General features: G+C 38.5%; 1 protein-coding gene across 1 annotated transcript in view; it reads left to right on the forward strand.

Moving 5' to 3' along the window:
* znf276 (zinc finger protein 276) overlaps positions 1-27,508 on the forward strand; it is a 35,305-nt gene that overhangs the window by 6,846 nt on the left and 951 nt on the right. The window contains exons 2-10 of the mRNA XM_043706797.2: positions 4,614-4,932; positions 8,059-8,129; positions 11,244-11,798; positions 13,441-13,522; positions 17,456-17,539; positions 18,819-18,908; positions 21,797-21,872; positions 23,023-23,140; positions 24,663-24,762. Of these exons, the coding sequence (XP_043562732.1) occupies positions 4,614-4,932; positions 8,059-8,129; positions 11,244-11,798; positions 13,441-13,522; positions 17,456-17,539; positions 18,819-18,908; positions 21,797-21,872; positions 23,023-23,140; positions 24,663-24,762 (1,495 nt within the window). The remainder of the gene's footprint in view (positions 1-4,613; positions 4,933-8,058; positions 8,130-11,243; positions 11,799-13,440; positions 13,523-17,455; positions 17,540-18,818; positions 18,909-21,796; positions 21,873-23,022; positions 23,141-24,662; positions 24,763-27,508) is intronic.

The following is a 27,508-nucleotide window of genomic DNA, read 5'->3' on the forward strand; positions in this document are numbered from 1 at the left end:
GGTGGAGGCAGGAAGCATTACAACACTTCAGAACTATTTAGATGAACTTTTCAAATGCCATAGAAAACAAGGCTGTGGGGCAAGTGGTGGGAAATGGGATTAGCATAGATAGGTACGTGATTGCTAGTATGGACATGATGGACTTCTTTCTGTGCAGTAGCATTTTATGATCTATAATATTACTTGAATATCACATCTTGCAAGACATTTTGGTCAATCATGTTGCATCTTTTCATATGCCACAATAAATCTGAAATGTAGTTTTGCATTTAATCTGCAAGGTGGTCCATTTTCCCTGAGAGTACAGGTTGGTGTTTCAGTACAGCGTATTTTTAATGTTCCAGGTACTGCCCAGTTTTGCAGAATTTGTCCGTTAGTTGACCACATTTCATTAACAAATAAATATCTGACTTCCAGAAGATTTTGTTTATTGAAGCTTAAACTATAATACAGTAACACATTTGAAGATTAACTAGCCCTGAAGTCCTTTAGCAGTAATCATTTCTCTTGGGCTGCCACTGAAATTACAGCAGGAAATTGGAAGAAATCCATGTGAACAATCAGGGCCTAGTTTTGGTGGGGAGACAGTAGCATCCTGGTAGTGTTACAGAACTAGAAATCCAGAACCCCAAGCGAATATACTGAAGATGTGAATTCAATGACATAAAATCTAGAATTAAAAGTTAGCCTAATGGCCACCATGTGCCCATTATCAATTGGGGTGGGGGGGGGGCAGAAAGAAACCCTTTGGTTCACTAATGTCCTTTGGGGAAGGAAATCTGCTATCCTGACCTGGTCGGTCCTGCATATGACTCTAATGTGGTTGACTCTTAACTGTCCTGTGAAATAACTGAGCAAGACCTCTATTCCTGAGAAATTATGGATAGGAGATAAATGCTCGACTAGCCAGCAATGTTCAGTCCCATAAACAAATTAGAAAAAGAAATTCTGCCTGATGATTCACTGTTCAACAATAATGGGAATGATTTAGCCTGATTTATCAATAAATGCAAAAACCTTCATCTTTTTCACACTAGTCATCTGAGAGAACCTTTAAAGGGTTTGTTAAGTCGTATTTATGGATTTATTAAAACTACAACACGTCTGCTCTATAACAAAGAAGACAATGGTGTCAGCTATCTGAAGCAAGCAGAATTCATGACTACTTCTCTTAGAATACATCCATGTGTGTGATGACACTTGTATAGAAAAGTTAGAAAACCACAGGCAAAGGCAGTGGTTAAAAATAATCATATCTTTAACTTTTTAAATTCCTAATTTCATGCTTAATGTTCACCTGTCTCCCCGTAATGCATTTTGAAATATCCTCTTGTATGAAGAGGGCAATATAATACAAATCATTCTTATTGCTTTTCCCTGAATGTAATGATCTAAATTTGATAAATAGCTGGAATAAAATAGAACTGGAGCTGAAAGAAGAGATAATGGGGTTTTTAATTGATTGAGAGCTTATTTATAAATGAGTGACGTTGAGACTTTTAAAAGGGAGAAAAACAGGTAGTTGTAGTAAAATACCTCACAGTTGACAGAATGAGATTGAACTGAATCATACAGAACAGGAGGCCGTTCAGTCTGAATGTGCCTATGCCATTTCATTGAAAGAGTATCCAATTAGGCACTCATTATACTGCACTTTCTCCCCTCTTTGAGCACATTACACTTCAATCTATTTCCACCATCTCTTAAGACTGTGTATCACCACCTTTAAGACTAGATAATTGTAACTCACTGCTTAAAATAATTTTTTTCAAACCTTCTTTAGTTCTTTTGGCACTGATTTTAAATTACTTCCTCTGATTTCCAACCCTCCTGTTTGTAGAAATGATTTTTTGTTTACTGTATCAAAATTCCTCAATTTTATATCCTACTTAAATTCTCCTTCACCTTCTCTGTTTGAAGAACGACCTCTGCCTTTTGCATATAACGAAATTGCTCATCGCTGATACCACTTCATAAATTTCCTTTGTACTTCTCTGAGGCTTCAAAGCTTTTTCTAAAATGTGATGCCCAGAATTGGACAATGGACTGCTGCAGCCACTTAATCAGTCATTTTGTAAAGGATTTGATAGAATTTACTTGCTTTTGTGCTCTGATTTCATAGCTAATCACAATGTATGTTAATGATTTAGGTGAGGAAGCTAAATGTAATATTTCAAAATTTGCAGATGAGACAAAGCTGGGTGGAAAGCTGAGCTTTGAGGAGGATACAGAGATGTTGCAGTGTGATTTGGACAGGCTGAGTAAGTGGGAAAATGCATGGCAGATGTAGTATAATGTGGATAAATGTGAGACTATTCACTTTGGTAGCAAAAATAGGAGGGCAAGTTATTATTTGAACATCTGTAAAATGAGGTAGGGGAATGTTCAATGAGTCCTGGGTGTCCGCATGCACCGGTCATTGAAAGTAAACGTGCACATTTAACAGACAGTAAAGAAGGAAAACTGTGTATGTTAGCCTTCATAGCAAGAGGATTCGACTACAGGATCAAGGATATTTTGCTGCAGCTGTACAGGAAGCCACACCTGGAATATTTCGTGCATTTTTTGAACATTCAGTTTCCTTATCTGAGAAAAGATAGTCACATCATTGAAGCAGTGCAGTGAGAGTTTACCACATTGATTCCTGGGATGATAGGACTGACGTATGAATGTGCAGAAAGTGAGGACTGCGGATGCTGGAGATCAGAGTCGAGAGTGTGGTGCTGGAAAAGCACAGCAGGTCAGGCAGTATCCGAGGAGCAGGAGAATCAACATTTTGGGCTGAACATAACTGAGTCGGTTAGGATTGTATTCACTGGAGTTTAGAAGAATGAGGGGTTCTCGTAGAAATCTATAAAAATTTAACAGGACTAGATATTAGTGCAGGGGGGGTGTTCCCAATTCTGGATCCAGAATCAGGGTTTATACTTTAATGGGTAAACCTTTTAAGGTTATTCACTAACCTGTTCACTTTTTGCTTGATTTGTTTCCCCTTAGAAATTATATAATTTGTTTCAACCACTTCTGTTGGTAGCAAATTCTAATTTCTTACCATATTTTCATTCCTACTGTTGGTGAAAGATATTCCCATTTTGATGTCATTAGGAATTAACTGAGATCCTTTTTCCAAACACACACTGTGCTATTCCAACTTTTAGTCACTGTTAGCAAGATCAGTTGTCTTTGCTTTACTTCTAATTAATATATCTTCACAATTAAGAGAAATTTGTTCACCTAGAGATTGGTGAGACTGTGGAATTCACTACCACAGTAAGAGGGAGGCCATAAGTGGCTGCAGCAGCCCATTGGCCAATTCTGGGCATCACATTTTAGAAAAAGGTTGGAGAAGCTGAACAGCTCTAGTTTCTCACTGGAATAGCACAATTGATTCAGTTAAAATATTCTGTTTTCCAATTGACAGTGCACACTATGTATAAATTTAACAGCTGACATACTTTTAATTTAACGTATCTTTTCTATGTCTTGGATATCTTTTCTCATTGCATGTTGATGGTTTCTGGTAATCTTTTAATTTTTGAGCGTTACTCAGTTTTTCCAATTTCAATCGTTTATATATTTATGTGTTGTACTATACCACAAGAATATGTAAAGTATGAGATAATAACTTGTACGTTAAGCCGAAAGGATCTACAACAATTGTCACTTGAAGGAAGATATGTTTAGTTAAATTTTATCACACTGAAAACTGATTTTTGAGGTATGCCTTGTAATATGTGTTTGAAAGCGATATCTTTGTAATGCTAAAACTGAATCTGAAGCAAATGAGATCAACAAAACAATTGTGGAAATATAAACAAAACATAGATCATACTATGTAAAACTTCAAATTCTGTTTTAGGAGACATCAATAATGCTTCATATTCTTTAATTCCTTTTTTGGGATTATTCATTAAAATAAGACCTGAAAATCATTGCCAACTAATTAGCAAATGCCACGATTCTATTCTGATCATGAAAAGATATTTCATAAATTTTAAGATATATGTCCTTTCAATCAACTTGCTTGTCCATCTGCTCATCTCACAATAAGTGATGGACAGCACATTCAGCCAACAAGTTCATGCCAGTGTTGATGCCCCTCATCAGCCTCCTCTCAAGTTTTTTCATATAAATGTACCAATGTCACCACGTATTCTTGCTTATGTGTTTGGTTAGTATCCCCTTAAGATATTGTACGATTTGTTTCAACCATTTCTTTTGGTTGTATGTTCCAAGTTCTTACCATATTTTCATTCCTACTCTTGATGCAAGATATTCCCATTTTGATGTCATTAGGAATTCACAAAGGTTACCTTTATCGAACCTCTCTTGATGTGCTGTGTCAGTTTTTAATCACTGCTGGCAAGATCAGTTGTGTTTGGTTTACTTCTAATTAATATATCTTCACAAATAAGTGCTAAGTGTTTTTATTTTAAAAATAACTCACGACTTTAATGAGTTTTCCTTAGAGTAACAACAGATGATAGCATATTAAATTTCATGGAGATTTTATGCTACATGCAGTGCTGTGAAATGTTTAAAAGAAACTTGAATATTTGACTCCCAGAATAATATATGCTGACTTGTATACTTTGTATCCTGTTTCTCATTAGCTACACCTCTTGTTGCAACCACCAGCTACTGCCGTCTTTGTCATGGAAGGTTTTCCTCCAGGAGTCTACGTAATGTTTTTGCAAAAGTTCCTTTGCTCGAGGCGAATCCAGAAAGGCAGCGCAGAGCACAGCAGACTTTCTGTACTGATTTTCAGAAATTAGTTGGTGTTGTAGTAAGGCAGGATCCGTCTTTGCCACAATATATCTGCAGGAAGTGTCATGCTCAGTTTTATAAATGTCGGAGTATATTGAGAAACTACATTCAAAGAGTGAATACTTCACCAGTAGGTTCTGCACAACGTGGACAAGAGTCTAGCAGGTATTTCAAGTACCTAATTGAGTGATTATTGTGCTGTACTGTCTAATGTTACCAAGTGTGTATTGTTTACTACAAACGCAATACAACCAAGTCCATTTTTGTATTCAAAGCATAAATGCATGATCAAAATGATCCAGGAGTATTATTTAGCAACACTAATTCATCTTTTTCATTAATGTAGATGGCAAAGAAATCTGTCTGGTTTTGTACTTTACAATATCTTGAAAAATTGAACCCTTAATGTTTTTGTCCTTGCTTATCCATGCAAGGTATGTTAGAGGCACAAGAGCTTGTGTCTTCCTTTGCATTACTTCTTTGAGATAGATTTTGAAGGGAAAGTCATACTTGAATAGCCTTCATTATGAACGTACAAATTGGGAGCTGGAGTGGGCCCCTTGCCCCTCAAATCTGCTCCATCATTCAGTAATATCATGACTGATGCGTTCACTCATTCCCATCTACCCCCAATAAACTTTCACTCCATTGCATCTAACCTAATTACTTCTGATATCTTCTATATTCTTAAAAATATTCAAGTCCCCTGTTTCCAGTGCCCTTTGAGGGAGAGAGTTCCAAAAATTCTTAACTGTTTGAGAAAAGAATTATTCTCGTCTCTGTGTGAAATGGATAATGTCTTATTTTGAAACATTGATCGTTAATTCTAGATTATTTCCAAGAAGAAACATTCTTTCCACAGCCACCCTGTGAAGACCCCTTAAAATCTATATGTTACAGTTAAGTCACCTGTTACACGTTTGAGCTCTAATAGATACAAACCTAGCCTGTTCAACATCTTCTCCTAAAACAATCCAACCCCCAGTCCAGGTATTAGTCTGTTAAACTTCTGATCTACTTCCAAAGCATTTATCTGCTTCTTGAAATAAAGTGACTAACACTACTACAGGGTTCAAATATTGTCTGTGTATTGCGGAAATGTACCTCCCCGTTTTTGTATTCAATTTCTCATGCAGCAAGCAATAACATTCTATTAGCCTTTGTAAGTATATACTGCATCTGCACACTGACTGTTTCTTCACATGCACTTTGACATCCAGATCACTCTACATATCACCATACAGATAATATACTTCCTTTTTGTTCTTTCCACTGAAATGGACAGTTTCACATGTATCCACATCACACACTTTGCCAGATTTGTTTACTGAACCTACCTATATCCTTTTTTAGCCTCGCAATGTCCTCTTCCCAACTTACTTTCTCATATTTTTGTCTAATCAGCAAATTTAGCAACCATACCTTCAGTTTTTTTTACCCAAATCATTAATGTAAATTATAAAAGGTTGAATTCACAACACTGATTCCTGTGGCATGCCACTGACTACATCTTGCTATAGAGAAAATGACTATTTATGTCTATTTTCTGTTCCCTGTTAGCTAATATTCAATTCATGCCAATATGTTACATAAGTGAGTTTAGAAAACCATAGAACTGGTATGGATAGACTTCAAAAGTGCAAAAGTTTACTAATTAATTTTGGTATTTGATTTAAGAACAAACCTTTAGGAACTGCCTGGAGCAATTCACAAAAGGAACATGTGAGTTATTGAGTCCAGGGATTGGTGCAGGAACTATTATTGTTTCTAATTTATGTCAGCCTTGACTCAGTGGGCAGCAATCTTGCTACTATGTCTAGGGTAGGTAGTATGCTTAGAGAGACTGGTACATAATCTCAGTTGACACTTCAGTGCAGTGCTGAGAGAGTGCTGCACAAATGTGAGCACTGTCTTTCAACTGTGTTAAGCCATTGTTCCATGTAAAATGGATGTAAAAGATTCATTGTCATGAATTAAAGAGTTGGAGAGTCCTCTGGGTGCTTTTCGTGACCTTGGGGTATCCCATTGCATTTTACAGCCAATAAAGTATTTTTTCAAGCGTTACAATGCAAGGTAATTTAGCAATTAATTTGTGCTTAATGCAGTTGTTCAAGAAGCTAAGAATTAAATGCCTAAATTATTGTAATTGTTGAGGAACAAGTGTTGGCCCAGATAGTGAGTATAACGTGCGAATATTGCCATGGAATCTTTTATATCTGCCTGAAGCAATGTGTCGATCCTTAGTTGATATTATTATGAAGGACTGTATTTTATGATTCTGATGGATAAATCATTACAATAAAACATATCCCTGCTCATCCAAGTTATGATGTAGTTGGTCAGTCTGTCTTGTCATCACTTCATTCAATTGACCCCCTGATTTCCAATACATCACATTCAAAATCCTTATCCTCAGTTATAAAATCCTTTATTGCTTTGCCTCAATTTGTGTCAACAACATTCTCCAGTCTCTGCCATTCGTTATCCCCTTTTGTGTATTTCTGTTCTTTTTATAACACACTTTTCTCAGACCATCCATTTCAACACTAGCACTGATTCCCATGCTGATCCTCATTCTCTTTCAGATTTTACTCAAAACTAGTTTTCAATTAAGCTTTTGTTTTCCTCCTGTGAAACAGCTTGAAATGGTATCTTTGTTAAAAGCATTATATAAATGAAAGTCATTGTTTAGATTATATTTAAATTATTATAGACAGACATAAAGTTATATTGCAGCATAAAGTGGTCAAGGAAAAGTATTTTATATCCCTAAACCTGAATATGCATTTCCAAGTTATACTGTTTACATCGTGTAGTCAGTTATCTTCCAACATCTTTGGAGATGCTGGTGTTGGACAGGGGTGTACAAAGTTAAAAATCACACAACACCAGGTTATAGTCCGACAAGTTTAATTGGAAACACTAGCTTTCGGAGTGCTGCTCCTTCATCAGGTGACAACCACCTGATGAAGGAGCAGTGCTCCGAAAGCTAGTGCTTCCAATTAAACCTGTTGGACTGGACTATAACCTGGTGTTGTGTGATTTTTAACAATTTTTGGACTATTCAAGTATAAAAAACTTGACATATTGTAAACTGAACAGGGGTTTGCCATGACAGTTCAGCTGTAAACAATGGCAGAGTGCTAGAGGAACATCCATCTATGATGTAAAGAGGTATTCCTAGTCTCCAAACTGGTTGTCCCATATCTTTCAGTTTTGAGGGAGTAACGTTTGTTGTTTCAATCGCAATTGGATATAATGCTTTTATTTTATTTTACTTTATCATTGTAGATGTGCTGCATCAACAAAATCATCATCAGTGCCATCACTTTCACAATCTCCGTTAGACAATTCTGTCTCTGGTAAGTGAATCGTGGTATCAACTCTAATTCAGTTTACTGGGCATAAAACAATTTAAATTTAAATAACAACTTGCATTTGTATAGCACTTTCAACACCGTACAATGTCCCAATATGCCTTGGCATCCTTAAGTATCAAACATTCATCAGTCTCAAAATTGAAAGTGTCAAGTCAGTCAGTATTTATTGTCTTTAGGGGGAGAGTTCCAAATTTCTTGATGTTTTTCTTGCAAAATAGTGCTCCCTAATTTCACTCCTGAATGGCCTAACATTAAATTTATAATTATGTCCTGTTGTTCTGTATTTTCCCCACTAAAAGGTATAGGTTTTCTGCAGCCATCCTATTGAAATTTGAATGTTTTACTTTTGGATTCTGTCTTGTAAGTATTGGAAGGTGCATTTCTGAATGTTAAAACTACTTGTAGGTTTGGTATGATGAAACAGCATATATTACTCAAGACAAGACATCTCGAATAGTTGAATGTTTCTTCATAATTTGAGCCATCACTATCTCCATCCCTTCTCTTCCCCAACCATGATTGAAAAAGTATTTGTTATGGTTCTGCCCAGCTTTTCTTGAATGTCAACACGATTGCAGAGGTGATATGCCTTTTTCCTTTTATATTAATGTTTCAAAAATCCCATGTGCTACACTTGAGACTTTTAGCAAGAATGGATAATTTTCTGTCATGTTTAGTCTGCTGATGACATTGTTTTCTCTTCCAATTCTCATTCCCTTGACTGGTTGTACTCAGAATTAATTTGTGTAAACAGCGTAGGGCAGACTCTGCAAATGAAAGTAAGATTCTCCCGATGCTGGAAATAATCAAATGAAACCACTAAATGCTGGAAACAATCAGTTTAGGCCGCATCTTTAGAGACAGTAAGAGAGATTTTGTGTCTCCAATTGTTAGGATGTGAAAAAAAGTTACAACTTGTAAGGCAAAGTGCCAGTCTCTCTGAGGACAAACAAGGTAAACTGTTACTGCCTGCCAAGGTCACAGGAATTGGTTTACTTTCACTTTTGCTAAAGATGCTTCTAGTACAGGCTAGGCTTAGACAAACATGGATAGTATTGTGTTATCAATTTATTTCACCCAAGGACTGCAGCTGTTTAGGAAGGCAGCTCACCACTACCTTCTTTAGGGCATTTAGGCCAGGGATTTGTCAGATTTTAGTTATAATAATTTTCTTGGCACCTTTTGTCTAGTGATTGTAATTGTTCACTTTTTTTACATTCTGATTCACAGTTATTCCTGATATGCTATCTGTGTCATGTATGGGTAAAGACAGACTCAGAATATCTCACAGAGAAAAACATCATAGAAAAAGACCCTTCAGCCCACCATGTCAATGCTAACCAGCAAACATCAAACAACAATAATCATCATTCATCATCTGCACTTGGTCCATAGCCTACAATGCCCAGGCAGTATAAGTACTCATCCAGATGCTTCTTAAATGTTGCAAGAGTACCTGCCTCCACCATTCTCTCAGGCAGCATGGTCCATACATCTACTACTCACTGGGTGAAACAGAATTTTTTGCAGATCTCCTCTGAACACTTGCTCCTTGCCTTAATTGTATGCCTTCAGGTCTGAGATATGTCTGCCATGGAAAAGAGATTCTCACGATCTATTGTGTTTATGCCTCTCTAATTTTGTATGCCCCAATCAGATCTCCCTCAGTCTCCTCTGCCCCAAGGAGAATCAATTCAGCCTATCCAGTCTCTCCTCTTAACTGAGACCTTTCACCTCAGGCAACATTCTGGTGAATCTCTTTTGCAGACTGTCCAGTGAAATCTCATCCTTTGCATATTATGGTAATCAGAACTGCACATCCTTCATCTGTATACCAACTGTGCCTTAACCAATGATTTAAAGTTGTAACAAGACTTCCTTGCTCATATGTTCTACTCCTGAGCTAATGAAGGCACACATCCTGAATGCCTTCAGCACCCTGTCTATCTGTGCTGACACCTTCAGGAATCTGTGGACTTGTTCACTAAGGTTCCTTTGTTCCTCAATACTTTCTAGGGACTTACCATTCATAATGTATACCATTCCCTTATTAGACCTCCCAAAATACATCTCCTCACACTCATCAGGATTAAATTTTATATGCCATTGCACTGCTCAATTTACTAGCTGATCAATATTAGACTGCAGCCTGAGTCCATCTTCCTAACTATCAATAATACCCTCAATTTTCGTGTCATCTGCAAACTTACTAATTAAATTTTACACGTTCACATTCAAGTCGTTAATGTACATAACAAAAAGCAACAGTTGCAACTCTGACCGCTGTGGTACACTGCTGGTTAAAGGCTTCCAATTACTAGATACGTTCAAATTCTTCTGCTATTTTCCTTTTTTTACACTTTTAATTTTTACACTTTTAATTTCTAGGGGACCAACACATATTTTGGTTGCGCTTTCCCTTTTTAAGTATTTGGAGAGACTTTTGCTGTCTTTTTATATACCAAACTATCTTCCCCCTTATTAATATTTTAGTCATTCTTTGTGTTCTTAAATTTTGTCCAATCTTCTGACCAGCCTCTCATTTTTGTGGAATGTTTTGCCTTTTCTTTAAGTTTAATACTATCTTTAACTTCTTTAGTTTGCCTTGCATGGCCAGTCCTTTACTTAGAGTGATACTTTTCTGAGTATTCTGACAGCTCTCCTAAATGTTGTCTTCTGTAACTCTACTGACCTCTCCCTTAACTTAGTGTCCCACTTCATTTTAGCTCTGTCTTTATACCCTCATAACTGTTATGTACCACTAATCTTAGAAACACTCTCCTTTCCCTCAAACTGAATGTTGAATTAAATCATGTTATGATCACTGCTATCTTGGAGAGCTTTAACTATGAGATAATTAATTAATCTTGCAATAACTTATACACATCAAGAATGAAATCTGAATGAACTGTAATTTTCTTATACTTATGTCTTCATCTTATGGAGCATTTTGGAGCAATATCCATTATGTTTGTTCAATTAGAGTGACGTTTGAATATTTAACTCGATGTACCACGATCATTAAAAATGGTGTATTGAAATATGTTTCTAGTTTCATTCTGCTGCAAATTGACTTTTCATTTCATTTATTTTTAGATTATTTTAAATGGATGCTAAATGACGGTGTAGTAACTGCAAGCCCACAATGTTTGCAAGTTCTGGTCACTTGGGCTCACCGACATGGCAGCAGCTGTGGGTCGCTACCGAATGTACAGAGTGTCTTATCTGCCGAGTATCGTGGAGTAGTGGGAGCTGTATGGGGGTGTCCAGAAGGACACAGTTACATCTTGGATGTGCATTCAAATCAAAAGGTTGCACTAAACGAGATACCATGCCCACACAGTAAGACTAATGATTCAATGAAAGAGAAAACTGTAGGAAACGTAATTTCCCTCCCACCTCAAAATGGAACAGATGCTGAAAATGGTGAGAGTGGTTCAATCTGTAAACTTCAACCAGTTCCAGTGTCGCCATGGTCATCTGACTCTCATCCTTGTACATACAGTGGAGTAGCCTCACAACCAGTAGATGTGGACAATTCAGAATACCTGCTCAGCAAAGATATGTTTTTGCACGTAGAGTCTGATAGTACTGAGTCCTCTTGGGAAAAGGTTCAGTTACAGGATGCTATGCAAGTATTAAATTCAAAAGGTAAGATACATTTTTTAATGTTAAATTATGTAATTGTATATTTGGGCTATTATATAATTTAAATTAGACTCTTACAATGCAGTGGTGTCCTCAGAAGTAGAAAAGTTAAAGACCATTGATTTTAGGTAATACAGTGCATTCCATCTTTCATCAACCTGAATTGGCTATAGCGCGATTGACAAATTATGGCCAATGTTTGGATAATGCAAACTTTCTATTGAAGGGTATAGTAATTTTCTACAGTGTGATTTTCTATAACGTGAGGTAGTGTTCTATCAGAACACACTGTAGTTCTTTGCAGATGTTGGGACTGCTGCACTATTGAGAACCTGTGTTTCAGGTAAGGTGCTATTCTTGCTATGCTATAGGGAGGACAAGTCAACAGTTTTGTGATTATTCAATTTTATTTTTAAACTGGAAATGTCACTACAATTTTCAGAAACTTGGAAATTCAGTTCAGAATTCCAATAATTCATTGGAAAACGCAAACTTAATTCATCTTGTCCTGTGCATTTTGAACTTATTGGAGCCCTATTAAATAAAGATACCATAAAAAATAATTTCTCTTATGCAATATCTATGACAGAGTCTGTTTTAGGATAACTAAGAAATAATAAATGGTTGTTTTGTGTCATGAACAAAACTGAAATCATGTAAAATTGAGGCAGTAGGGTCCACAATACTGGCCAAAGTTAGTGAACTCTTAAAAGGAGAAGTATAATTATTGAGAGTCAATATGGCTTTCTAAAAGACTGGTTGCATTAGACTATTCCAGGATTGAGAAGTTTCACTTGTGAAGATAGGTTTTAGAAGTTCAGACTGTTCTCCTTGGAGAGAAGAAAGTGGAGATAGAGGTTCTCAAAATCATGAGAGGGCTGGACAGAGTAAATAGGGAGAAGCTTTTCATTAAAAAAAGAATGAGAGGATTTAGATTTAAAGTGATCTGCAAAAGAAGCAAAGGTGATATGGGAAAACAAAACTTTTCTACACAGTGAATAGTTCGGGTATGGAATGTACTGCTTGGAAATGTGGTGGAGGCAGTCAGTTGAGGCATTCAAGAGTACATAGAGCACATTTGGATAGAAATGATAGGCAGGGAGATGGGGAAATGATAGAAGTTTGGCAGATATGATATAATAAGGAATTTGGTGAATGAAATTGTTTTCTTTAAACTGTATGACATTGTTAGTCCTTTCCAGTCATCTGTGCCAAAGTGGTGGAAGTGAATTGCCTCAAGATTAGCTTTAAGGATAAGAGAATACCTACCTTCCTTGCATTTAAGAAACTAATTTCAGAAATAAAATTTCTGTCACTAGTTACAGCTGCAGCACAATTCCTTGTTTTAATGAACAATGTAGCCTAGGAAGTATGCTAAGACATCTGCCTGGTTTAAATATGAACAGGATCCAAGGCTACAAGCTGGCTGCTATGGTTTCAAGATATCACTAAAAAGAGAGAAAGTATTACTATGTTTAGGTTATTATGATTAAACAGGGTGACTAGATAACTTTATTACTAACAAATACATGATTGTCACTTCATGACCAAATACGTAATGGGAAAATAGTTTGTGCTGATTTAATTCTGTTCTGTGATCATTGAATACCCATCCTGTCACTTTTTTTCACTTTTCATATAATAGATCAAATTGACTGCAACAAAGCTTCGTGTTCTATAAAGGATGATATTGCAGATGGATTAGAATCTAGTGACCTCTCTGACAGGTAGGCCTTCATTGCCGTCAGTGCTGTTAGTATTTATGGCAGTTCAGTGCTTAATTGAAATATTTCAGGTAGAACCCCAGAATTATCTTTGTGATTTGTTGCAATTAGGAAGTATGGCACAATCTCAGAAAGTGATTCAGTATTCCTAGATTACTTAATTCTAGGTCATTTTAGAATAATATGATTTTATTTAAACATTTTAAATTAATGTTAAACCTTTCTTTTTAAGACAGCTAATAGCTGAAACGTTCTATGACTCCATGACTTGATTTAGACCTCTTAAGTTAAATGGCCCAAATAGCACATCTGCATTACCTTAATGGAGCAGATTCATAATAGCATTTACAATATGATAGGTGAAATTATTGTACTTATTTGATTTGAAGTAATAAGAAAACTATGTTGGATTTCACATGTTTTAATGACATTCTTTTTCATTTTATGTCCTCAGACTTTTGTCTTTTAGTTTACATTGCACTGTAGTTTAAAAATCTTTTTGACGTTCTCTATCTCTCCAATGCTCATTGATGCCATTTTATTTTGTTCCTGAATTTTGATAGTTAGACGTTCCGTATTCGTGAGCTTCAGTATTGCAGAATAGAGACATGCTGTCAAAGTTTTTCAGCTTGCCCTCATTAGGACAGAGGCAGGAATATCAGTGTTCAAAAGGAGCAACTGTTTATACTGCAGGAGAAAAGGGTGCTAACTAGTTGGCAAGTGGATTTTGGTCGTGGCACTGGCATAAAAATGCACCAGGGAACAAATGTCCTGTCCTTTTAACTCAAAGAAGATGTAATACATCAGTGTGTTGTTTCATCCTTCAGAGGATAGTTCCCTACTTACTGATATGCAGTTTCTGTAAAGTTTTGGTGAGCCAAGTTGTGAGCCTACATATTAATCTTAAATTGGCTGTTAGTGTAATTTATGACCCGTTTGGGGTGGTTCAGCAAGTGTTGTTCAATTGTGAATTTGTATCAGTATGTTCTGAGTTATGAAAGCACAGGGTGGTTGAATATAGTCACTATTCTGTCTTCTTTGTACAGCTGAAGGGATTTAAGATTTGATACAATCTGGCAGTCATTGGGATGTACAGCATTTGTACTTGGCAAATCAACACGGACATTTACTATAAACCAACTGACTCCCACAGCTACGTAGACTACACCTCCTCCTACCCTGCACCCTGTAAAAACGCCATCCCATATTCCCAATTCCTTCGTCTCCGCCACATCTGCTCCCAGGAGGACCAGTTCCAATACCGTACAACCCAAATGGCCTCCTTCTTCAAAGACCGCAATTTCCCCCCAGACATGATCGGCGATGCTCTCCACCGCATCTCCTCCACTTCCCGCTCCTCTGCCCTGGAGCCCCGCCCCTCCAATTGCCACCTACCACTCCACCAACCTCCATAAACATCGTATCATCCGTCGTCATTTCCGCCACTTCCAAACGGACCCCACCACCAGGGATATATTTCCCTCCCCTCCCCTATCAGTGTTCCGAAAAGACCACTCCCTCTGTGACTCCCTCGTCAGGTCCACACCCCCCACCAACCCAACCTCCACTCCAGGCACCTTCCCCTGCAACCACAAGAAATGCAAACACATCTTGCGCCCACATCTCGTGCCCACATCTCCCCCCTCACTTCCCTCCAAGGCTCCAAGGGATCCTTCCATATCCACCACAAATTCACCTGCACCTCTACACACATCATTTACTGCATCTGCTGCACCCGATGTGGCCTCCTTTATATTGGGGAGACAGGCCGCCTACTTGCGGAACGTTTCAGAGAACACCTCTAGGACACCCGGACCAACCAACCCAACCACCCCGTGGCTCAACACTTCAACTCCCCCTCCCACTCCACCAAGGACATGCAGGTCCTTGGACTCCTCCATCTCCAGACCATAGCAACACGACGGCTGGAGGAAGAGCACCTCATCTTCCATTAGGAACCCTCCAACCACAAGGGATGAACTCAGACTTCTCCAGTTTCCTCATTTTCCCCTCCCCCCCACCTTGTCTCAGTCCCAACCCTCAAACTCAGCACCACCTTCTTAACTTGCAATCTTCTTCCTGACCTCTCCGCCCCCATCCCCACTCCGGCCTATCACCCTCACCTTAACTTCCCTCCACCTATCGCAGTTCCAACGCCCCTCCCTCAAGTCCCTCCTCCCTATCTTTTATCTTAGCCCGCTTGGCACTCCTTTCCTCATTCCTGAAGAAGGGCTTATGCCCGAAACGTCGATTCTCCTGCTCCTTGGATGCTGCCTGACCTGCTGCGCTTTTCCAGCAACACATTTTCAACACACCAGCACTGACATTTGTATAGCATATTATTAATTTGTGTGGTAAAGAGAAAGTCTTTTTTCATTTGACAGCAATAAAGTATTTTGTGAGTGGAAAATAGCATTTGTATCACTACTGCATGGTAGCAGTGTGGCTTTGCCTATTGATTGAAGTCTTGAGATACCGAGGAACTTCGATTATGCAAACGGCGTGGACAGGCACTATTTCATTCAGATAATTGATTATTTGAATAAATGATTCAATGCCTCTGCTCTGGGGCTCGGATTTTTCTGAAGTTTTCTTTTTTCCTCGCTCTGCTTGCCTTGCTCCCTCTCTGTGTCTCAGAGTTTATTTCTGAGCAGATACACACTTATGTGTAAGGGACCTGCAGCATTGCTGAAGCCCTCCAGCCTCCCCAATCAGTTCGATGGGATTGACACAGTGAGCACTTGCTAAGTCTGCTTCCCGTTCAGGAGACTAAGCAGCAGCACACTGTGCACGAGCCTCCGCCTCCACCACCACCCCCTGTCCAACCCCGGTCCTGTCAGCAGCCATGTCCGACCGGTCCCCCCCAACAGGAGGGGTGAGTCTCAAAATAGCGCGTGCGCACACACACACACAACTTTTTACTGCAACTTTTTGACAAGTTCCACCTTTGCAAGAGGACAATGTTGGAGAGATTATCTGGGGAAGGGAGTTTAGGGTACACCCTGTGTAGAACTCCAGAGAGAGAGAGAGAGAGAGAGAGAGATCCCATTGATGTCCGCGACTGTTCTCAGCAGCATTCCAGTAAGCCGTCTTCACCTTTCATCGTTGTAAACAAAAGACGTGGTCAATGTTGGAAGCACCTTTTTCATGTCATATTTTTATCGGGACCTTGACATCTTCAGATAATCCGAAGTTCGGATAATTGATATTCTGATAATTTGAGGTTCCTCTGTACTTTACTCTTTCATAATTTGAGGTAAACTGAGCACTTTTCAGGTCTGGAAATGGCTAGAAGGTCCATTGTAAGTTTGTACACTATTTAGCAAGTGCTGATCTGAGTTGGGGTAGCCATTATCCTTGATATGCCCTATTTCAACATCAAGCTTGCACAGTGAGCCTTTGCTTAGATTTGTAGCATGATTCACGCTTGCTAGAACCTACATATATTGATATGCAGGCAACAAAATAACATGTCTGGTCATTGTAGTTTTTTGAATTAAACAATGGGGACAATAGCTCTTGCTATGTTCCCCATGGCCAGTCTGAGTCAACTTGCCAACCAGTCATCATCAGTTTCTCAGTATTAATTGTTGCCCTCTTTGAAATATAACAATTGTGTGACTATTGATGTGTGTGAAATGAAAAGCTTCACCAGTCTGTCTCTTATTATTTCAACAAAACTCAAGTTCTGTACTACCATGCGACAAGTTCAACTTCCCTGTTCTGAGACCTAATGAATTGAGCAGTGATTAGAAGTTCCAGTGTTAAGGCTGTTTTGATCGGTTCTCATTTGGGCACCTTGAAGAAACAACATGTATAAGTATGGCTACCCATTGAACCTTGAGGGGAATATGATAAATGCCATTCTTATATTTCCTTATACTGTCAACTACATTCTTTTAAGGGTGCTAATAAATCTATCTTCTATTTTTATAGGTATTTGTCAAGTGAAGATGATGGGGAAGAAAAAGTTAAGAATGGCTCTTCAGATGAGTGTTTTCAGCCATATTGGGAGAAGAAGTGAGTCCTAACGAATATCGCATTTTTCTCTTTTAATGGAACAAATTGTCTTTAATTTGAACATAGTAGCTTTATTTCGCTATCGATTGTCGTAGTTCTACTTGGTTAGAATTGTTCATTTGGGATAAAGTGTTTTTAACCTGTACCTCACTCTCACTTCTATAGATTTGGTACAGATAGCAAACTGCACCGTCTGTTTTGTTTGGTTAATCATAAAAAGACTGTATTTATCACTTTTTTTAACCACTTGATCTGGCCAAAAAGCCGAGCAGAGTATGCCAGTTCAGCTTTTCTTGCCTCCTGTAACATTTTGGCTCTGAGTAATTGATACACTAATTATTCTAGTGTGATTTCACTATCTTAGTTATTGCCTAGAAAACAGGCGATCCAACACTGAGCTCACTCACATTAAAAATGGTAACAGTGTGTTTATAAATAATGATTTGATGGGCATATCATCAATATAATTATATTAGTGATTCTACCATGAAAAATACAAAAGGAAAACCATTCATTCAAGTGTGAGGCAATGCTAAATAGTACACCCTCTGTTTCTAGATTTATTTTTGTGTAAATTATATTCTGTAATTTGTTGAAGTTATAATGAAATTATATCCTTATAACTTTGCTGGAGTTTTTGGTTTTTATGTTCTGCTGTATTAAAAGTAAAAGAATGTTTTAAAATTGAATACAGTCAGTAGGTTTCACTGGACTGTATTGTTTGGATTATATTTGAGCAAAATATGGATTTCTACAAAAGCTGACAGACAAGGTTATTATTACGTATCTGAGTCTTTGTAAGAAATCAAATTTAGCAATATCTGTTGGGCTAAGATGGTCTGGAAAACATCGGTTCCTGTAATGGAATTTCCATTAGGTTGTGCCACAGACAGTATAATTTGAATATCATTATCAAGAAGTTGAATACTTGTGGCTGAGCCATGTTACCTTCAAGTTCGAATTTGGAGTCAATGTCAAAGATAGTGCTTGCCAACAATTAAAGATGACGTTTTCTCATTTGCTGCAGATTGTTTTGCCCCAGCCAGTATACTTGTGTGCAGTGATCCTGATGCCACATGACCTTTACATTAGGTGTCAAAGACTTATTTTTTTTTTAAATGTGTTTAACCAATTTCTTATTTGTAACACGTAGAAGCTCCCATAGGTGCCTGTTTTCAAATTTTAGCTTTGTGGTCAACTTACAAACTTTACAAGCTTGATTTATTTTTACATTTTCCAAACTATCAAAGTAAATTAGCCTTTTTTTTTCCCTTTTCAGTAAATTGCCAACATTGAAATGTGATAGTAAAGAAGTGAAGAAAACTCCAGGACAAAGGCGTATACAAAAATCAAAATCAAACTGTGAAAGGTACTTACACTAATTCTTCTGGAGAGTAAAAGTAGTTACTTAATGTACTGCTTCACTGTAAATGTCTTTTTTTTAAAAGTATCAGCAATCTTCACAGAATTGTTATGGAGCTAAGAAGACCAATTGTCTCATTTTGTCTACATGACATTACAGTGCCATTCTCCTGATATTTCCCTTCAGTTTCTCTTCAAATAATTGTCTAATGTCCTCTTGTATGCCTCAATTAAACCTATCTTCATCGTACCTCCAGGCAGTGTGTACCAGTCTCTATTTGCTATGTGAAAAAAGAATCTTATGTAATTTGGTTGCTCTGTGGTTGAATTAAGCAAGAAATTGGTTGGTTTAAATAAATTTATGTTCATTATTACTTATTAATTCTAGGGTTGTAATTTATTTTAATCTGTTACAGTAACAATAATTGTGAAAGATATGTTGAGGTTGGTCAATGTTGAGTCACATACTAGAAATATTTATCTTCAAACTGTGTGGCTTTCTGGTTTTTGGGAGCCAAAACAAACATTATGTTTTGAAGGAGTAAGTAAGTTAAAACAAGACAGGTTTCAAATATTTCTTAAACTAGTATACACACTGGAAAAAGACAATGTTATTGAGGAGAATACTGAGATATGGGCTATTGGACTAGATGGGATTGAGGTTCATAAAGAGGAGGTGTTAGCAATTCTGGAAAGTGTGAAAATAGGTAAGTCATCTAGGCTGGATGGAATTTATCGTAGGATTCTCCAGGAAGCTAGGGAGGAGATTGCAGAGCCTTTGGCTTTGATCGTTATGTCATCATTGTCTACAGGAATAGTGCCAGAAGACTGGAAGATAGCAAATGTTGTCCCCTTGTTCAAGAAGGGGAGTAGAGACAACCCTGGTAATTCTAGACCAGTGAGCCTTACTTCGGTTGTTGGTAAAGTGTTGGAAAGGATTATAAGAAAAATTTATAATCATCTAGAAAGGAATAATTTGATTAGGGATAATCAACATGGTTTTATGAAGGGTAAGTCATGCCTCCCAAATCTTGTTGAGTTCTTTGAGAAGGTGACCAAACAGGCAATAGAGAGTAAAGTGGTCAATGTGGTGTATATGGATTTCAGTAAGGCATTTGGTAAGGTTCCCCATGGTAGGCTATTGCAGAAAATATGAAGGCATGAGATTGATGGTGACTTAGCAGTTTGGATCAGAAATTAGCTAGCTGAAAGAAGACAGGGGGTGGTGTATGATGGGAAATATTCATCCCGGAGTTCAGTTACTAGTGGTACAACGCAAAGATCTGTTTTGGGGCCACTGCAGATGGTCATTTTTATAAATTACCTGGATGAGGGCATAGGAGGACGAGTTAGTAAATTTGCTACTGAAACTAACGTCGGTGGAGTTGTGAACAGTGCTGAAGGATGTTGCAGGTTATAGAGGGATTAGAACTGAGCTGAGAGGTGGCAAATGGAGAAACATGTGAGGTGATTCACTTTGAAAGGAGTAACAGGAATACAGAATACTGGGCTAATGGTAAGGTTCTTGGTAGTGTGGATGAGCAGAGAGATTTCAGTGGACATGTACATAGATCCCTGAAAATTGCCACCCAGGTTGATAGGGTTGTTAAAAAGATGTACAGTGTGTTAGCTTTTATTGGTCGAGGGATTGAGTTTTGGAGCCAAGAGGAAAGGCTGAGGGAGTTGAGGCTGCTTCCGTTGGAGGGAAGATTGAGAGGTGACTTAATAGAGACATACAGGATGGTCAGAAGATCAGATAGGGTGGATAGTGAGAGCCTTTTACCTCAGATGGTGATGGCTAGCAGGAGGGGACATAGCTTTAAATTGAGGGGTGATAGATATAAAATAGATGTCAAAGGTAGGTTCTTTACTCAGAGTAGTAAGGGTGTGGAATACCCTGCCTGTAGACTTGCCAACTTGAAGGGCATTTAAATGGTCATTGGATAAACATATGGATGACAGTGGAATAGTGTAGGTTAGATGGACATCAGATTGGTTTCATAGGTTGGCACAACATCGAGGGCTGAAGGGCCTGTACTGCGCTGTAATGATCTATGTTCAGCAGCCATAAAAACAATCATTAGCTACTAGTTTCCGAATTATTCCAATATGCTGCAAGAAATATAACTGAGACAAATATGTAGGGAACGTCCCTAGGTCAGTTCTGACTGATCTGATTTTTTTTTTAATGTGAGAGCCCTGGATGTGTTTAATAGTTGACTCACTTAAATTTCAATTAATACTGTTAATAAAGTAGTATCTATTTAGCATTTAGTTTTATTTTTAATGCAATTTGCCACAGAATTGCTCTTTTGTACTCTTCCTGTGCATATGACCTTTGCTATAGTGATGCTCTCCTGCTGTCATTCCCTCTTCACTCCCTCTGTTGCTTTCACACTTGCATCCCACCCTAGATTCCCCAATCCCTATCTTCCACACTGTTCTTAAACTACTCTTCTGGCTCCTAGCATCTGGCTCTTGTTCCGAATTGACAATGAACTCCTTTCCTCCATCTAATAATAATTGATTGGTTATCCTAATAATAGTTGATTGGTGCAAGCCCTACAGGAACCTCAGCAATTAGCTACACTGATCAACTTCAGTAGTTGGAGCCTATTGGAGGTGAATGTAATTTTTGAAAACATTTTATAGTGTATTTATTTGATATTTACTAATGTATTTGTTATTTGCACAGTGCTGCAGATGTTAGGTACAGGATTTCAACTTGTACTTTGGTTTTTCTGGGCTAGAAATGTCCAAAGGAACCTAACCATGGCTTTAACATTGATTTCAATGGGTGCCTAGGAACACAACCACAACTTTGAGAGAGTTTCCTATATGGTTACTGGATATGGAATTCATGTAACCTTATAGCATTTATTTGGTGTTTTTCAGAGAAGACTTTCCCACCATGCACCGATGTCAATACAAGGGCTGCTGTGCAGTATATAGAGGAGCTGATGGATTGAAGGTAAAATTATGGCCAAGATGTTATCCTCAAAGCTAGTTGGTCACACACAAAATTTAAAATTTTAGGCTTTTTGAGTATCAGCTGAGCTCACTTACTACTTGATTGCAGGACTATGATTTTACACACTCCACTAGGATCTGAGTGTATAATGTAGTGACACTTTAGTTTTTAATTAAACACTAAATTGCATACTGATTTTTTCAGTTGTAAAAATTTACACTGACAAAATCAAGATCACTAATTTGTAAAGTTCTGCACACTCAATTACAATATCAACTCTTAGGGTAATGGTGCTCTGTCTTTGGGTACTATACAGAGGAACCTCGATTATCTAAAGGACATGGGCAGGAGTATTTCGTTTGGTTAATCGAATTCCGAATAATCAATTGTCGGCTAACATAGTTTAGCCAAGCATCAGGACTGTGCGATCCTACCAGAAGTGCTTTAGGGAACATCTCTGAGATACCTGCACCAATCAACCCCACCGCCCCACATTTCAACTCAATCTCCCATTCTGCGAAGGACTTGCATGTCCTGGGCCTCCTCCACCACCACTCCCTCACTGCCTGACGCCTGGAGGAGAAACGTCTCGGAACACTTCAACCCAAGAGCATCAATGTGAATTTCACCAGTTTCCTCATTTCCCCTCTGCCCACCTTACGCCAGTTCCAACCTGCCAGCTCAGCATCATCCTCGTGACCTGTCCTACCTGCCAATCTTCCTTCCCACCTATCTGCTCCACCCTCCTCTCTGACCTATCACCACCCACCTCCAACCACCTATTGCAATCTTAGCTACCTTTTCCTCAGCCCCACTCTCCTCCATTTATCTCTCCACCTCAGAGGCTCCCAGCCTAATTCCTGATGAAGGGCTCCGGCCCGAAAAGTCAATTTTCCTGCTCCTCGGATGCTGCCTGACGTGCTGTGCTTTTCCAGCACCACTCTCATCTTGTCCATGGAGAATGTCACGTACCCTTCAATATTCAGGTCTCAATCTATGTTGTTCTGCAACCTTGTCTTTGTAGTGGCAATCAATCATATTTTGGTCTTTTATCAGTTCATCTGTTTTGTTTCCAGTGCTAAGTGTATTCGAGTAGAGCATCTATTTTTGTTTAACCTCGAGCCTGATCAGCAAACTGTTTTAATATTAGAAACATATGAAAGAACGCCATGAGGAGGTACGTGAGCGTCCCTGTCCCCACCCAGGATGTAACAAAGTGTTTATGATTGATCGCTATCTGCAGCGCCACGTGAAATTGGTTCACACAGGTAAGTATGTAACTGATCAACAGTCGTGTTACATAAGCTTTTCAATTATATTTCCACCATATTTCATTCAATCCCTGTTCCTTTGCATCCACGTTCAGTGATCTGATGGGTGTTCTGGGAAAGCCAAATGATTTTTTTTGCTGTTGCATATTTTATGGGGCTAGAAACAGTTTAAAAAACATTTACATGGCTGCTGAACCTCCAGTTGAGCCAGTGCCAAATTCAATAGATAAGTAGAAATTTATAAAGGGTTCTCTTAGTCTGTACGTGTAACTCCGGGGAAGGTTGTTGGAAATCCCAAAGGAATGCTTGCTTCTGCTAATGGTAGAACCAATCTCCTTCAGTTTTTTACAGTGTTGTCATAACTAACAATCTTGTAATGCATATGTTGGGACCAACTTGTATTCTAATTTTATTCTTCCTTTTTTTACACACATTTGGTAAATAATTAGAAAGCAAGATGTCGTGTAATTTAATATTAGTACCACTATCAATTGCTTAAAAATGTGTTGCTGGAAAAGCACGGCAGGTCAGGCAGCATCAAAGGAGAAGGAGAATCGACGTTCGGGCATAAGCCCTTCTTCAGGAATGAGGAGGGTGTGCCAAGCAGGCTAAGTTAAAAGGTAGGGAGGAGGGACTTGGGGGAGGGGCGTTGGGAATGCGATAGGTGGAAGGAGGTTAAGGTGAGGGTGATAGAGCCTGCTTGGCACACCCTCCTCATTCCTGAAGAAGGGCTTATGCCCGAAACGTCGATTCTCCTTCTCCTTTGATGCTGCCTGACCTGCTGCGCTTTTCCAGCAACACATTTTTAAGCTCTGATCCCCAGCATCTACTCAAAGAAAGAAATACATTAATGTCCCAGTCTCTACAGTCCTCTGTGATAAATAATGCCACAAATTCACTCCCCTGTGAGAAGAAATTCCGCATCTGTCTTAAAAGGACACCTTCTTTTTCTGAGATTATGCCCTCTAGTCCATTCCCCAGCGTCCTCACTTTCTCCTACCTTCCACTATCAATTGCTATTGGTCATGCAATGGTTGGTATGTTAAAGGATCTTCTGAGCTGGGGTGTGGAAGCAAATAAAGCCAAAAGGCATATGATGAGATGGGGAAACTGAAGGTTTCTGTGACTGAATTAATTAAATGGGCCTCCTCAATAACATCCTTTACCTGTAAAACAAAAGTTCAATTCCTCAGATAGCTAAAAATAATGTCACTATATCACTGTGGAACATCTGTCCAGTCTCTAAAGAAGCATGAAAGATGTTTACAATGTTATATATGCTCTAATGTACTAACTTCCTTTTATATGATTTTTGATCTTAGAGTACACCCACTTGCATTGTTCAACAATTGTGCAAACTGAAGTGAATGGATGAAGTAGTCCAATGTTACCTGAGAAATATTTACACTTCTGCAGCTGCCTTTTTATTTTTGTGAAATTAAGCATTTATGTCAGAACTCTTACATCCTGTTGTGGTTTCAAATTGTGCAAAAAAATATGTTTTTTTAATAAATTGCAGAAGAAAGAAACTACATTTGTGACGAATGTGGACAAACTTTCAAACAGAGAAAGCACCTGTCAGTTCACCAGATGCGCCATTCTGGAGCAAAGCCTCTACAGTAAGAACCCAGAGAAATTCAGAATATTACAGTTGACAGGAAAATAAATGAAACTATCTTTCTATATATTGTTTGAAAATTATTATAAAGTAGTTTGGTAGAAATGTAGAAGGACAAGTTGAAGACTGATAACAGCAGATGCAAAGAGTAACCAATAGCTGAAAGAATCTTTTGAATTGGGTATGGGAGGCGAGGTGACACTTAAGACCATAAGACACAAGAACAGAAGCAGACCATTTATCCCATCATAGCTGAACCAATCATCCTCACTGTATTTTCATATCATTTCTCCATAACCCCCCATTTTCTTACTGCAAGAAAGAAATACATTAATGTCCCAGCCTCTACAGTCCTCTGTGATAAATATTGCCACAAATTCACTCCCCTGTGAGAAGAAATTCCGCATCTGTCTTAAAAGGACACCTTCTTTTTCTGAGATTATGCCATCTGGTCCATTCTCCCACAAAGGGAAACAACCTTTCCCCATCAAACCTGCCAAGTCCCCTAAAAATCTGGTATGTTTCAATAAGGTTCTATCTCATTTTTCTATCCTCAAGTGAGAACAGGCCAGATCTACAACATGGACACTTACATAATTAAAGAAGCTTTTGCTGTCTGTCTACATATTATTTTTGTTTACACAGAAAAATATGAGCGGGAGTAGGTCATTCAGCCCTTCGAGACTGCTTCACCTTATTTTAAAATATATTTTTATTGAAAAATAGATTTTTTAATAATACAAATACAAAACAATACAATTCAAACAGTACAAAAAACCCCAAAAAATTTCCCAACCCACCCTAATGTACACATGTATAAACATGTATAAAAAAGTTTAAAAAAAATAACCAACAACAAACTAATAAATAGTAATAACTCCGCCCAGCCAAACAAAATGCTCATATGTTCACAGTTCCTCCTGCCTGGATCGGACTCTTAAAACCCAATCATTGCGGCTATATAAAAGCCCTTGTTAGTGTGGCAGATAAATCTATCAAGGTATTCCAAAAAGGGCTGCCGTGTCTTGTAAAAACTTTGTTTTGTGGTGTACCATATTTGTGAGAAATTCCAGGGGAATATGCTCTATAACAATCTTCCGCCAACCTGACAGGCCCGAGATGGTTTTTCGGATATCCAACCTAGCAAGATATTCTTTCTTGCACAGAACGTGAGAATATTGAAAAGTTTTTTTTCTTATGCATGTCTGCAGGAAATACAGTGGGCAGGCCCAAAAGGAGAGAGATAGGTCCTTCTCCACCCTTACACCCAAAATCCTCTCCATTGTGCCTGCCACAGCGCTCCATTATGTTTGAAGCCTATCGCAAGACCAAAGGCAATGGGTAAGAGTACCCGTGCAGACTCTGCACTTCAGACATGCTGAAGATACCCCTGGTTTAAATTTTGACAACTGGTCTGGAGTCAAGTGGACCCTGTGGAGAATCTTCAACTGTAAAGCATGGGTCCTAATGCAAATTGATATCGTCGTTGCATTCTCCCAAATATCCTCCCATGCCTCTGAGGAGAGTTCAACACCCAGCTCTCTTTCCCACATCTTGCAGAGTCAATCAAACTCATCTGAGGGGGCACCGCCCCGATTGATGATATAAAGTACTGACAGAGAGTGTACTCTTAGCACCCGCCTCTCTGTCGGATTTGCAGGGATTAGGCAAAAGTGTGGTCTTTTTTGGAATAAAATCCCTAACTTGAAAAAAACAAAAGAGGTCTCTATTAGATAGCTCATACTTCCGTACGAACTGTATCATTAAGTCTCCCTCAAATAGATCGCCCATGCAAGACAAACCTCTACCTGCCCAAAGTTTAAATCCTGAGTCTATCATCCCCGGTTGAAAACCCGGCATACTCACTAAAGATGTTTTGCTTCACCATTTTAAACAAGAAAATTACTGATTTCACAATCTGCCTCTTTTCACACCCATGAATTTCTAACTCTTGTTATTACACATATAGTCATACACAAGTAGTTTCAGCTCTCCAGACTTAGATGGAAAACATTTCCATGACTCTGCTCTGTTGGGAGGACTGTGTGCATGATAGATGGCTGAACAAAATACTACAGGCATTTTCCACATTTAGCTTTTGTGCCAGGCCATACAATTTTGCCCCCTCCATGCATCACAATGAACAGACGGGAACTGGGGAAGGAGGCTGAAGAGCTGATATGAATTAGGAGCAGGAGCAGGCCATTTGGTACCTCAAGCCTGCAGTAGCATCCAATAAGATCACAGTTGATCTGATTGTGGCTTCATTTCCTCATTCCAGCCAACCCTCAATAGATTCTTGATGAACAAGGGGGTCAAAAGTCTACTTCTGCCCTAGAAATATTTAATGACACTGCCTTCTTTGGCTGTCTCTATAATGTTTGAAAATAATTACAAAACAGCTTGGTAAAAATGTAGAAGGACAATTTGAAGACTGATAACAGCACATGCAAAGATTAACCAATAGCTAAAAGAATCTTCTGAGTTGAGTAGTGGAGGTGGGGTGACACTTCAGACCATACGACACAAGAGCAGAAGCAGACTGAGTCCTCAGAAAAATATCGTCCTCATCTTAAATGTAAGATGCCTTACATTTGATTTTGGAAGCAGAAAGGGAGGAAATAAAGTGGAAACATTTTAGAAAGAGATTCTAGATAATAGAAGCAGATAGCCAAAAGAATACAAAAGTTAGAGCAGTGCATAAACCATTTGTCCAAGAGGAGCCAATCAATTAAATGACTATCTTG

This window comes from Chiloscyllium plagiosum, unplaced genomic scaffold, assembly GCF_037043375.1.
Source record: "Chiloscyllium plagiosum isolate Xiang-an unplaced genomic scaffold, Cpla_swu_hap1 HiC_scaffold_17, whole genome shotgun sequence".
Taxonomy (NCBI): domain Eukaryota; kingdom Metazoa; phylum Chordata; class Chondrichthyes; order Orectolobiformes; family Hemiscylliidae; genus Chiloscyllium; species Chiloscyllium plagiosum.